The sequence below is a fragment of the Manis javanica genome, chromosome 6, assembly GCF_040802235.1.
Source record: "Manis javanica isolate MJ-LG chromosome 6, MJ_LKY, whole genome shotgun sequence".
NCBI lineage: Eukaryota > Metazoa > Chordata > Mammalia > Pholidota > Manidae > Manis > Manis javanica.
Genome location: NC_133161.1, coordinates 99,382,342 through 99,397,504, shown reverse-complemented (window position 1 = coordinate 99,397,504; position 15,163 = coordinate 99,382,342). Strand labels below are relative to the sequence as shown.

Here is a 15,163-nt window from a genome sequence, read left to right as displayed (position 1 = left end):
ACAGCCTTGCTGGACAACATTAAAACTCCCCTTTCAACCCATCTCTTGAGTGATTCTGGCTGTCTAAAATAGTGTTACTAAATATCAAATCATTAGGAAAAGTGCTTGAAAAAAAGTTAAAAACCAGTCTTTTGAACTTAACCACCATATCTCTGAAGACTAAGTTTCAAACTTTTGTTAAGATACTGTAAAGGAAATAAATCTCCCACGTGAAACGTACCATCCATGCACCCAGAGGGTAGATGGCATTCTTAAGCCCAGAGATGGGGAGTTTGGAGCAGAGAAGGCTGCATAAACAAATGCTGTTACTTTCCCTAACTTAGATCAAGGCCATTTAGAATTCCTTCCTCACTAACTGAAGCTCCCAAACCCAAGTTTTCTTTTTCTTGTGAATTCCTCACATATTTATTGTCTCTGTCTAAAATGCATAAAAACTGCCTGCTTTGGTCATTTCCCTGGGTCTCACTTTTATTACTGGGTCTCTATACCTACGTAACTAAACTTCAATTTTTCTCTCCTGTTAATGTCTTTGATTCCTGGACCAGCAGGAAGAAGCGTGAAGGGCAGAGGAAAACCCTTCCCCCCAACAGTACTTACAGCTGGAAAACTGGAACCATAAGAAGAATCTGTGATAAAGAAGATTTCAGAGATATTAGCTCAACAGACAATCAGAAAGCATTTGCTGAGGTCCTATTTTAGATCTAAAACCAAATGAACCATCACAGAGTCCCAGCCCAAGGGATGATTACGCCCAAATTGAAGAATGACTCGGAAGGGAACAGTCACTTTTGATTTCCAGGACACACTGATAATAAATAAACTGGAAAATGGTTAATTGGTTAACCAAATTTCAAAAATTTGCCAGGAAGTATGTATTATTTTATCAATCTCTAATTCCACACACCTTGCGAGCATTCAGGACAGGACAGACTGAGTAAAGGGGAAAAAAAGATAAAAGTTGAGGAGGGAGAGAAGAGTGAAATTATGATTTTCCAGGTTATATTTAGAATCACATTTGTGACGTAACAGGAAATACATATATTGGTCTCTGCCCCAGGTCCCTAACACAGAGCTCCTGAAACCCTCATAACCTCCTGAGCGGTGAGGATGATAGGAGCTTCTCTGGTTATAATATTTGGTCTTAGTCCCTGGACCTGACCAAAAAGCTTCTAGGACTTCTGGACTCTCTAGAATGATCCCATGTCTTTTGTATGCTAATGATATGACTAGATAGCTTGTGGGTGGGGGGCTTGTTCCCAGAAAGACCCAGGTGGGGTTAGAGAGTAAACTTCTACCTCCCTACCCCTGACTGCCAGCGAGGGGCAGGAGGCAGTGACTAATCACCCAGGGACAATGACTTAATCAACCATACCTACTGAATGGACCCTTCCTAAAAACCCTAGGTGCGTGGGTTCATAAAGCTTCTGGCTGGTGAATAGTCCACAGGCCGGGAGGTGACAGACCCTAACTGCTTGGGGACAGACACTCCTGTGCTCAGGATCCTTCTGGTCCTAGCCCTGTAAACCTCTCCCTTTAGCTCTTCATCTGCATCCTCCATATATCCATTATGATTAACCAATAAGCAAGGTGTTTACTTGAATTCTGTGAGTCATAGCAGAATCCGAGGACAGGGGTCATAGGAACTGATTTACAGCCACGTTGGACAGAAGTGTGGGTAACCCAGGGACACTGCATGGAGTCTGAAGTGGGGGCAGTGGTGGGGCTGGGCCCTCCATCTGTGGGGTCTGTGCTCATTCTGAGTGGTCAGCATGACAACTGATTAAATGGTAGGATACCCGGCTGGTGTCCACAAAGGACTGCAAAACTTCTTGGTGTGGAAAAGCCACATATTTGGTGTCAGAAGTGCTGTGACTGGAGGAACAGGTCTTCTTTTACACATATCCCATGGGAGAGGGCTCAGATCATAGCAAATTGAAAAAAAGTGCAGATGGAGAGCTCATCTCAAAAAAAAACAAAAAATCAATTATTTCTTTGTATAACAGAATGCTGAACACCTCACTTGAAAAACAAATTTCATAGATGTAGAATGATCCCCAAAGAGCCCCTAACAGGAAATCCATCATTTGGTATCTGAAGCTATTCTGGTCTCTCATTGGTGCATTTGGGTCCCTGGAGAAATCTGCAAAGACATGTTTTGTCTTAGAAGTAACACATCATGTCACCTCCTCTGGGGAGTCTGTTCTCCATTTTTCTACCAAACTCTTCATTCCATTTTCTTGTATATGCTTCATGAAGAGAAAGAGGTTATATGAAAAGACAAATTTGAGATGGGTACCTAGAGTTGCCAAATATAACAATTAAAAACACAGGATGTCCAGTTACATTGGAATTTCAAATAAACAACAAATCATTTTTACTGTAAGTATATAATTTTTAATATAAGTACATACTGATACTAAGAAATTATTTGCTGTTTACGTGGAATTCAAATTTTACTGGATGTCCTGCATTTTATCTGGCAGCTGAGGTTAGAACAGTGTTGGAGGGGGGCCAGGATTACTGGACCCCAGTTGATCAATAAAGTTCACACTCAGCAAAGTGTGAAGTTAGAGGCCCCTTGCCAAGGTCCAAGCTTCTCCATCAGCAAGCCCATCTTTTAGTGAGCTATATATATATTCAGTCTCACTTTCTCTATTGTTAATTTATAAATAAGGGTTGAAGCCTCTTAGAATGTGGACATGAAAGCAAACTAATCAATCAAAGACCATAATTAAAAGTTTGCTAACACGGAGAGATCAATCCAAGCCAACCAGAGGTGGGGAAAGGAATCAGGAGTGAGTGAGTGAGTGAGTGAGTGAGTGAGTGAGTGAGTGAGTGAGAGAGTGTGTGTGTGTGTGCGCGCGCGTGCGCCAGCCAAAAAGGAAAAGAGAAGGCAGTGTGGAGAGGGCTGCAGAGATAAGCAGGCGCTGCAACGCCTTGATGACTACCCTGTTCAAGGTGTCCCCACCTCCCAGGGAGGCACAAGCATCCAGCCCACACTCCACAGCCCGTGTGGGTGCTGAGCCTGCTCCATGGAGGGGCTTTTTTCTAAGACTATAAGGACAGCCTGCTGGATGAGGGGGACTCACATGTGGACAGCACATAAAGACACAGCACATAAAGACCCAGCCCAGGCCTGGGTCCACGGAGGGCAGTGATGGCCAGGACAGCTTTAGTTACCTGGAGTCTTGGATCTTTTTACCCAAAGATGCTGTAAGTTTTTTGCCTTGTCCATCATTTCATAAATTTCCTCGGCAAGGTCCTGTATCTCTTTCAGGAAGACCAGGTCGTCCACCTGCCCATGGTCACCAGCTGCAGCTTGGAACCTAGATGAACTTTAAATGAATGGAATAAATACCCAGAGTAGAACTCTCCACAGGCACATTTCCTCCACATTTTTCAAGTTGTCATGCCCAAGGCCAAAGCAATTTCAGTTCAACTTGCCCCGTTTACACTTCCAACTGCTCTTAGGAGCTCATTTACTTGACCCTCATTCAAAATGGAAATTATCCTTTTTAAAAATCTTTGCTTTAAAAGGAGAGAGTTGTTCTCAATCACTTTACTATCTGTGATGCTCAGCCGTTTTATATGTTTAGAGTCATTTTGTTTTTCCTTCATCTGGCGCCTATCAGGCGGCCTGTGCTATGGAAGGCGCCAGGGGCAGTACCTCAGTGAACAAGGGCCGCCCTGCATACAGAGCACATGGGGTGGAAGTGGACAGACACACTGCAGAGCTGAGGGCTGAGGTAAATCCTAGCAGATAACCACCCTGGCCATGAGCTGGGGAATGTTTTCTCTTGTTTACTGGGACCCTCCTCTGCAGTCTTTACAGGTTAAAACCTGAAAAATGGAATGGTCCAGCCAGGGAATGGCCAGAGAGGTGCTGGGGGCAGGGCCCTGCTGCCAGAGGAGCGTGTGCAAAGGCCTGGGGACTGCAGGTGGCTAAGGGCCAGGGACGAGGGAGAAAGAGGGAGGAGACAGAAACAGAGAGAGGAAGGTGTGCAGTGTGAGAAATGGGGCCACACGCTCAGCTGTGGGAGGGAGTCCGCCTGGGCAGTGGGGAGCTAGGACGTTTTCCCAGGAACCACATGGTCTGATTGCCATTTAGAGTCCTCAGCTGCAAGGTGGAGGCAGGCTTCAGAAAGCCAGGATGGAAACCAGATAACAGCTTAAACGGCTTTGGAGGAAGAGGGAAGTGGACAGAGAGGACCTTTCATAACTTAATGCATGCTATGTTACCCGTGCCTTTTATTTATGTGCTTCTGAGGCTCTGAAAGCTGAGGCCTTGCTGACTCTGAGCCTGGAGGGCTGACCCTCCCAGGAGAGGGTACTCACCCACTGGGCACTTCATGTCTGCAGGTGTTGCACACCTGCCCAGGACAAGTCACGAGCACCTAGAAGATGGGCTTCCCGGAGAGGGAATCCTGGAGGACTTCCAGGTAGTGGTGGAAAGTGCACCACCTCCTCATAAGAGGACAGCTGTGAATGGTGGAGATGGAGCATCCCTGAGACCCAAGCCTGGGATGCGCACCTGACACAAGGAGAAAATCAGAGCACCTGCACCTGGGGCCTGCAGTCAGGAGGGCCTGGAGGGTCCCAGCCTTTGCCTCATTTCTCACTGTCTTCTTTATGTGTACCACAGTATCCCTTTGTCACATTTGTTAAAAATATATCCTCAGGGTGTTTATTGGTCTTTAATTTTATTTCAGCTGTGAGTAGTTTTCCTGCTAGAGACACTAATAGATGTAAAATGTGTTAACAAAAATGTTATCAGAGCAGTGCTCTAAAGGGGAAAACTTCCAGGAAGCCATAAACATCTGCTACAGAGAACAGCTCAAGGCGCGAGAGCAGGTGCTGTGAGAGGATTTCCTTTCTTCTTTAAAAACAGGGCCCCTGCAAGTAGATTCCTGTGGGCTGGTTGGAGCTGCGTGTGCCGACAGAGCCCTGAGGGATCTTGGTCCAAACCCCAGTCTAGCGGCCCAGGAATGTCGACCCACACCGTCTACCGGCCCTGCCTGATACACACGTCTGTGTACCAATCTCGTGGCGTGGGAAATGCACACTATGCAATTCCAGTTGGAAAATGATGATAAGGTTCCTACATGTACCATGTTATCGGGCGAAAAGAGGGTTTTTTTCCCCAGTAAACAAGGGAAAACATTCCCAGGAACTTTGAAATCAGCATCATCCACCCAGTCCACAACTAAGCTCAAATTAGTTGGGAATTGATTTTTGATCACCAAGAAACAACTGATTTAAAATAAAATAGGACTCATTTCACAAATTGCTGGAAACTTGTTAAAGGGACTAGGTGTGCAGTTCCATTTAGCATAGCCAAAAGGGAAAAAAGTAAAACTGGGGGACATTTTCCCGGCTTACAAAGTTACAGAACCTATCAGATTTTTTTTAAATCCCAATTCCTTCATTTTACAAGTCAGAGAACACTGGGAACATGAAGTAACAGTTGTCAAGGGCAAATTTACCGTGAAATAAAAACTAAGTTGGCACCATACCTCCGCAATCTAGAAAGAGGTCAGAGCAGGTTCCACAGACACTGACCAGGGAATAAAACCATCAGTGCCCTCAAGTCACAGTCCACTCAGAGCCAAAGGAATGAGGCCTGAGAAGCCAAGTGACTTTGGTAAAAGCACAGCATGGAGAGGGAAGCCAGGCCAAGGAACGGGCATGGGCTTAGTCACTTTCCATACACGTGACAGAAATCTCACCATTCAGACCGTGGTCTTTAATTTGAATGGGTCAGAATTCCAAAAGCACAAGAAATCAGTTACTGCTTCTGCTGTGGCCTGGTATTAAAGGATGAAAGTGACCCTGGGGAGCTGCAGGCCATGGTACAAGCTCTCCCACCTCGCCCAATGTGGGACAGTCCTGGGAGCAGAACTATCAGATTACAGAGACTGATGTAATTCAAGGCAAGTTTTCCCTGTAATAATGAACTGGTTTTATGTTCTTTTTCTAATTATTATTTCAAAGGTTCCTCAATTTGTTCTTAAGACCAGATTATAAACTATTACTAACATGAGAAATGTTTAGAGTAGAAGCAGCACATTGAAAATCCTGGGTTAAATATGGACGTGGTGATGGAGATTTCGAGCCTCAGGGAGTCTGTGTGTAGAGGAGTTTACCTGCTCCCGAATACAGTTCTTTCTTTGGACTTGGGCAGGGGGGAAACCAAATATTCATATATTTGGTCTTTGATCATGTGACCCTTGATCTTACCAGGTCTGAAATGGAGGGGGACAAGAAAAGGCAGGGAACTGAACTCCTTTCTTAGCCCTCAGACCAGTACTGAACCCCCTCTCAACAGGCCAGGATGCAAGCGGTGCACCAGTGCTCATGCGGGTCCAGCCACAGACCACAGGACGTCAGAAGCCAATGGGGTTCTCCAGGCCCACCCCTCAGACTGCAGATGAGGAGACTAAGACCTGTGAGGGGTCGATGGAATCAAAGTGTTTCTCAAGTCAGAGTCTCCTTAGAATACTGTCTTTAAAACTGGATCATAATGTCCACCTGATAGAGTTCGTGGAGGGTCAGCAGAGAGAATCTACATAAAATCTTAGCAAAGTGTCCAGCACCCAGCTCTCTGTAAATATGAATAAAGGGTTGTAATATTATAGCTAATGCTGGGAAAGGACTCATTGTCTCCATGAGAGCTGCAGGAATGAGCAAGCAAAGTAAAGCAAGAAGATTATTGTTTCTAGTACAGTTTGTGCTAATTTTATTAGTAGTTTACAAGTAAAACAACTTCTTACAGAATTAGAGTTATTTCCTAAGACAACTAGATCCAAAGGCAAAACTAATTCTCCTGGGGCCAGAAAGGAAATATTGGAGATCAGCTGCCTTGTGGTGAGTAAGGCTGGCCAGGGACTGGCCTCTGCCTCATTGTCAACCTCTGATTCAGGGCCCGCGCTCTGGGAGAGCCTTCAAGGGTCAAGTCGCTTTTGAAACCTGTAACAGACCTGTGATGTAGAGAAGAGGCCAAGTTTAGATACTCCCATCTGAGGATAAAAGAAAGAGCAAAAATTCTTTGGGACTTTCCTTAGGTCTATTTAAAAAATAATCCAAACTCCAGAGCAGACACATTGGCCATAAGTACTTGGTGTATTTTGAGATCTCTGTTTCCAACACACTCTCGGTTTCCCCAAATCTTGGGATTTCCAACCCAGCTCTCGAAGTGAAGAGCTTGTGGGCTGTCTGTCTGCAGGGTGAGCTGGAAAAGGGCAGCGGAGACACGGGAACACACTCTTAGTGTGTTGGGTTGGCGGGTGGGGGAAGAAGTCCCCAGGGGTAGGGGGAAGGCCTCCAAGGACACAGCTAGAAAATTCAGTTAATTCAAATTCTAACCATTTCACAATCTCTTCTAAAATACCAGTGGAAAGAAATGGCTTCACCCACATTTGACATCATTTGTTCCAGGTATAAAAGATCTCTGTTTATTGGCCATCATTTTTCACTGAAACAGGACAATTTTCAGCTATTTAAAAACTACCAATAAAATAATTTCTAAAAATTATTATATATTACTATTAAAATGTAAATTAGAATACTACTCAGCCATAAAAAGAATGAACAGCTGGCACACGCATCAAGAGGTTTGGGTCTTAAAGCATCATGCTTAGTGGGAAGACACAAGCCAATCTCATAAGATCACATCCTATATAATTCAATTCATGTAACTTTATTTAAATGTATATAAATGTGTGCAATTATAAATAATGTGATTATACATGATTATATCTGAAAATGTCAAAACTATGGGGACAGAACAGATTTAGAAGTTGCCAGGGACAAGATGGGGATGGTGGGGTAAGCATGGTTCACAAGAACAGCATGAGGGAGTTTCTTTGCACTGACTGAACAGATACAAGATACTGATTGGACACAGTCACAATATACATTGGTTGGGATGGTGGTTACATGAGCCTATGCAAGAGATTAAATTGTATTGCAGTACACACACACACACACACACACACACACACACACACACACACAAATGAGTGAATGTAAAAACAGATAAAACAAAATTAGTTCAGTGCTCTACTTGACAATATTATACCAATGTCAATTTCCTGATTTTGATATTGTACTATACTAATATAAGAGGTCACTATTTGAGAAAGCTGGACTCAATATACTATTCACAACTTCTTTGAGTCTATAAATGTTTCAAAATGGAAGTCAAAAAACAAGCGAAGTCAAAAAATAAATGACAAATTCAGGAAAGAACATTTATAACTCATATCACAGACAAAGTGTTTAACTCCCTAATATATAAAGAGTCTAGAAATCAAGAAGAAAAATAATGAACCAAGAGAAAAATGGACAAAAGATATGAATAAATATTTCACAGGAGAGTAAGTATAAACTGTATATAGAGAAATTGGTAAGATATGAGATTGCAAGAAATTTAGGAGTTCAACAAAACCCTCTATTGACCTCATTGAGGGAAAAAAATCCTCACATTTTGGAAGACATAATGCAGAATATTATAATCCCCAAAAAGGAGCATTTGGAAAAGACCATCAAAATTAAAATATATTTATTTGTTGACTTGCAATTTTGTTTCTAGGAATTCTTCAAACACATGTATACTGGTATGAAATGGCATAAACCATTAGAAAAATGTATAAAAAGGTATAGTTAACAAGTGAGTAGTAGAAAAAAGTGAAATAGTAAGAAATTCTCAATATACGTAAACACAGGCAGTAAAGAGGAAACTAGGAGTACACAGAGATGACAAAAGGAGAAAACATGTGGCAATATTGGTAAGTCCAATATATTAAATACAAAAAGTCTATCATCAAAAGGCAAAGACTGTTAGAAAGGATAATAAAGCAAGAGCCAACTATATGCTGTCTAAATTTTAAGTATAAAGACACAGATAGTCAAAAAGTAAAAAGATGGATTTATCATGAGACATTAATCAAAAGACAGCTACAGTGTCTATGTAAATATCAAAGTAGACTTCAAAACAAGGACAATGAGATACAGAGATTATGGTACTATATAATACATTATATATTTATTAAGTATATATATTGCATATGTAATACATTATATGCATAATATATATAAATGTAGGTTATTATATCATGATAAATGAGTCAATGACGAAGATATAATGATCCTAATATGTATGCACTTACATCAGAGCTTCAAAGTAAATGAAGCCAAAATCAATAGAACTGAAAAGAAAAAAAGAAAACTCCACAATTATGAATGGGGGTTTCAGTTCCTTCCTTGAAAATTTATAGAACAAGTAGACAGGAAATCAGTAAAGATGTTAAAGACTTAAACACTCCACCCAACAACAGCAGAAGGCTAATAGTCTCCTCAAGTACACATTAAATACTCATCAAGGGAGACCATATGCTGGGGCCATAAAACAAGCCTCACCAAATTTAAAAAGACCTGAATCACATAGAGTTCTCTGAGTGCAGCAGATTTAAGTATAAATTAGTATAAAAAAATTTGAGGAAAATTTTCAAATATTTAGAAATTACACATCTGACATACAAGTAACCAGTGAGTCAAAGAAATCACAGTGGAAATCAGTTAATATTTTGAACTTAATGCAAATGAAAATACAACATGTCAAAATCTGTTAGACACAGAAAAGCAGTGCTCATAAACATAAGGCTCTTAATCATTATATTAGTACAGGTCTAAAATGAATGATCTACAATTGAACATGAAGAAAACAGATAAAAAATAACACATTACACTTTAAATAAAAGATAGAAAAAGCATCCAGGTAAAGAAGGAAGAAGTAAAACTGTATTTTCAGATAATATGATCATGTATGTAAAAAACTCTAAGGGAAGTTTAAAAAGGCACTAGAACAGATTGCCTGCATTTTAAATTTTTTTAAATACCACAACACATGAACTACTTAGGAAGGCATTTAACAAAATGTGTATAAAACTGAAAACTACAAAAACATTACTGAGAGAAATTCAAGAAAACTTAAATAAATGGAAAGATATAATGTGCTCATGGATTTGAAGACTCAGTATTGCTAAGGTATCAATTCTTTCCCAACTAATCTATAGATTAAATGCAATCCCCTGGAACAATGAGACATCCACATGAAAAGAAGGAAGTTGGACCCCCTTCCTCACATCATACAAAAAATCAACTCAAAATAAATCAGAGACCAACATGTAGGAGCTAAAATTATCGAAAATTTAGGAGAAAACATAGGAGTAAATCTTCATGATCATGGATTAAGCAAAGCCTTTTAGATTTGACATCAAAAGCACAAGCAACAAAAGAAAAAATAGGTAAGTGTGACTTCATGAAAATTAGAAAGTGTGTGCTTCAAAGGATGAAATTAAGAAAATGGAAAGACAACCAACAAACTGAAAAGAAATGTGCCAATCATATATCTGCTAATGGACATTTTATCTAGACTGTAGAAGGACTCTTACAGCTCAATAATTTAAAAAATGAATAACCCAATTAAAAATGGACAAAGGATTTCAATAAACAGTTCTCCAAAGAAAATAGACAAATGGTCAATAAACACATAGAAAGACTGCCAACATCACTAACCCTTAGGAAAATGTAAATCAAAACCACAATGAGCTATCACTTCACACCTATCTAGATGGCTATAATCTAAAAGACACAAGTATAAGTAATGGTGAGGACGTGGAGAAATTAAACCCTTATACACTGCTGGTGGGAGGGTAACATGGGGGCCACTTTGGAAAACAGTCTGACAGTTCCTTAAAATATTAAACATAGAACTACCATCTGACCTAGCATCCACCCAAGAGAAATGAAAACATATATTCACACAAAAAAATCCTGTTCACATATTCATAGCAGCATTATTCATAACAGCCAAAATGAAGAAATAACTCCAATGACCATCAACTGATGAAATAGATGAACATCATGAGATGGCTACACATTGAGACATCACTGACCAGCAATAAAAATGAATGAAGTCCTGGTATGTGCTACAACACGGGTAAACATTCAAGGCATTATATTAAGTGAAAGAAGACAGTTACCAAAAATACCACCCATAAGTCTTTTTCTATAGACTGTCCAGAACAGTCAAATTATAGAGACAGAAAGTAAGACGGTGAATGCCTCGGCTAGGAGCTGGAGAGATCCAGAGAAAAGCAGAGTTAATGCTAATAGACACACGTTTTCTTTATGGAACGATTAAAATTTTCTCAAATTGATTGTGGTAATAATTGAACAATTCTATGAATATACCAAAATCTATCACTATCGAGTTGTATCCTTTAAGTGGGTCAATTTTATATTATGTGAATTAAATCTCTATAAGGCTGGGGTTTTTTTAGATGCAATTCCAACCAAAACCTCAGCAGGTATTTTTGTAGAAATAAAAAAACTGAATTTAAAATTTAAGTGGAAATTCAAGAACCTAGAAGAGCTAAAATAATTTTAAACAAAAAAAACAAAGTTGAAAGACTTAAACCACCTGACTTCAAAACTATCTCCAAAAAACTGTAGTTATGGAGAATATTGGCCTAAGGATATTCATAAAGGTCACTGAAATGGGAAAGTGCAGAAACAGTTCTACATATTATTATCAGATCAAACAAAGGTGCCAGCCTAGTGTAATGGGGATAGGATAGTGTTTTCAACAAGCCGATATCTTACAGGTCATGTAAGAAGGCCACCTCAACACTTGGCACACTCATATACAAAATTAACTCAAAATGGATCATACGCCTAAACAAAAGCTAAAATTACAAAACTTCTAAAGGAAATTGTAGGAGGAAATCTGTTAGCATCAGCTTGGAAGAATAGGACTGACTGCTTATACTGCGTGGGAATGCCCACTCACTCTGTGGTCAGTAATGACTCAGGGTCTGTTCTGAAATCCTCTGGCTGGAGCTAAAGGGAAACTCCGCAGCAAAGCCAGGGATGAGGAAGCTGCTTATCATGGTCATAACCAGGATCAGATGAAATGTGGAATTTCTGCCCAAAGCACACTTTCCCTGGGGAAGCACACTCCGCATGGAAATTCACAAAACTGATTAACTGTGACCAAGTGTAAACAGACTTGAAATGGGAATTTCTGCTTTCAGATACTGGTAAACTGAGACAATTACTACAAAGTAATTGGATGTCAATCTTTCTAGGGCCAACCAAAGTCCTTTTTGCACCAATAAGAACCCAAGCTGGAAACACTCAGCCGCGTGGCCAGGTTTGAGCAGAGGCAAGCTGGGTGATGGTCTTTCTCTTCCTGTCCCCCTTTCTCACTCTCCAAGCCCCTCTCTCCTGACCCTTTTCCTTCTCCACCACCTTTTGATTTCTCCTGCCTCTGCCGCAGGACCTGCTGCACACGAGGCACATCACTCCTGGTCACCCGAGTCAAAGGCTTCATGATGTCGATGCTATGAACCAGACCCTGGTTCTCAGAATGTGGGGGTGCAGTACCATCTGACTTATAACACCCAGGTTTCAGCAAATTTTTGTTTTAGATCAGATGTTTGATCTGATAATAATATGTAGAACTATTTCTGTACTTTCCCATTTCAGTGACCTTTATAAATATCCTTTGGCCAATATTCTCCATAACTACAGCTTTTGGGAAATAGTTTTGAAGTCAGGTGGTTTAAGTCCTTCAACTTAGTTTTTTTTTTTTTGTTTAAAATTATTTTAGCTTTTACTAAAACTGAAGAGAGTGAAGTGGCATGGAGAAGAAAGGACAGAGTCATTTCCTGGTGACTATGAGGAATATTTCATTATTGTCACAGCCAGACAATAAGAATCTGTCATCAGCACCCAGGGGTGGCGTGCTCCTGTACCGTGCATTCCGCTAGGGGTTTTATGGGTTTGGTCTTGAATACTCATGAAACTTGTAGCAGGTCCATGAGAAATGGATTCAGAGAGGTTAAATTATTTGCACAGACACACAGAACTAAAAAGTAAAGGGTCAATATTGTTTGGTACAAAACCCACTCCAGGCTGTTTCAGTGTCCCCTGGAGGAGGCTACATTATCAGAAAGACCTGCAGTGGGAATGCCAAGAAGTCTCACACTCTGAATCTTCCCAGAAAGACAGAGAGTTATGTATTTTCTTTTTCCACACCCACAAAAAGATCACTGAACATTTCAGAGTTACGACTTCAGACTATTTGCAAAGGATTTTATGTCATACTTTTGTTACCTATCTAAAAAAAAATGTAAGCACCATTTATAACTATTGGGCCAGATGTGTCCAAAAGCAGCTGGAAATTTTCATTTTCTTCTTGCAGCTTAAAGATGAAGATCAGATCATTTAATATGGTTGACCTTTAAATAGGTTATTCAATGCCGGGAAGTATAGATGAAGCAAAACCCAGGTCATTTATACCTGATCAATTCAAACTATCATGAAGAATCGGACACTTCCCTTCATTCTTAACTACACTGAGAGAAGTTTCTAGGGTGTTCAGAATCCTCTAATTTAAACCCCCTTTATTTGGACTCTTCTCGCAGAAACTACCTTCTGCTCTTTTTGGTCTTTGATGCCACCTGACTCCACAGGTGTGGCCTAGCATGGAGAAGGTCTCAGCTGGACTCCTAAATCACCTAGTCCACTTAAGTAGCTAGATCAGGAAGAAAGAAGTGAGTTACCACTGTTTTCACTTGATCACAACTGCAAGCAGGAACCTACCAAATATCCCACAGTAGGAAAAACCCAGTGTGGCTCAAACAAACGCTTTTGCTTGGGGGCCATTTGGCACCAAAATGAATAGTTGGCTAAGCAAGGAATCTGGAAGTCCAAGTTTTAACCTATGGAAAATAAAACCTTGCCTGCAAATGGCATTTGCTGATCAGCAATCACCTTGTGGTTCTTAAACCAACAGTAAAAAGGCCTCCCACTGGAAACTACCATTAGCTGGAGACATTATCATGTGAGTCTGAATTTAATAAAAATGACTTCCTTGTAACTCTAAGCTCTGTACTTTTCCTAGGGTCTGATCTGCCCCTGGTTACTGAGGCTTGGCCAGAAGCACCATGCCTGCTACGGACCAGCTTCCCATGACTTCTGAAAAGATGTCTGTGTGTCTCTTACCGAAAATGGTGCTCCATCGACCCTGCATAACTCCTGTTGCGGCACCTCGACCCGCTGTTGCAAAGAAGGCCTTGGACAAAGGGGAACACACCCCGACTGGGCAGATCCCGAGCTTGCAAATAACCTGGATGTACATGCAAAGAAGAAATGAGTCCATACAGCTGGTAACAGAAGGGGAAAACCTATAGAGTTAGGATCATAATATGCAATATCATGTTGTTGTGTTACTAATCCTGTTATTAATTGAAAGGAAATCTGGGCATGGAAAGCAAGGAAGGAAAGAAGGGAGGGAGGGAGCGAGGAAGAAAGAGAGGGAGAAGAAGGGAGGAAGGGAGGAAGAAAAGGGAAGGAAAGGAAGCGAGGAAGAAGCAAGCAAGAGAAAGGAAAGGCAGGCAGGCTGGGGCCCTTTATACCTCCCTGTCCTGGGCCTGCACTCATGCGTCTGCTCAGAAGAGCTGGGCCTGGCCACAGAGCTGTGTGCTTCCCTCTCCCTATCTCCCTGTTCAAGGAGTGGCAATATCCCTATCACCCAGCCAGACCTGCAGACACAGACCTTATAAACAAGCTGTGGGCAGGAAGACCAAGAACAATACTTCCCATCTTCATATAAAAATGTAGGAGTTTTTAGTTTTGGAAAATTTCTCAAATCAATACACCTTGGATTCTTGCAGGTTTAAGTGTAGTTGCTAAAGATCATGTAATGCAAAGTTTCAAAAATCTGGTTGGGATCCAAGGTGTCTCAGCACAACTGCTGCCACAAAAGGCTCCTCACTGGATAAACTCTTGGGTCTGCACACGCTCGCTGTCTGCCCTCCGCACCACAACCCGGGAGGACATGGTCGGGCTGTAGGGGACAGCAAGGGTCTTGGGAGTTACTAATTTAACTGGTTGAGCTCCTAAATCTTTGGCAAAAGGCTTCCCACTTGAGTCTGGTTTGTCTGGGACATGGTCTTATTCTCCACAACTCGGATGATCGCTGTGCCCAGAATTCAATACAATGCTCCACACTGTGTGGGGAATGAATGAACCAGCCAATGTATGAACCTACAGACGACTGAGGGCATGACTGAATGAAAAATAAATAAGTGTATAA

At 41.2% G+C, this 15,163-nt stretch overlaps 1 protein-coding gene across 1 annotated transcript in view; it reads right to left on the bottom strand.

The window, feature by feature from the left end:
* The window catches only part of ABCA13 (ATP binding cassette subfamily A member 13), a 361,430-nt gene that overhangs the window by 324,507 nt on the left and 21,760 nt on the right, over positions 1–15,163 (bottom strand). Inside the window, exons 3-5 of the mRNA XM_073239122.1 lie at positions 14,071–14,194; positions 3,181–3,335; positions 598–626 (exon numbers count right to left, since the gene is read on the bottom strand). Coding sequence (XP_073095223.1) covers positions 598–626; positions 3,181–3,335; positions 14,071–14,194 — 308 coding nt within the window. The remainder of the gene's footprint in view (positions 1–597; positions 627–3,180; positions 3,336–14,070; positions 14,195–15,163) is intronic.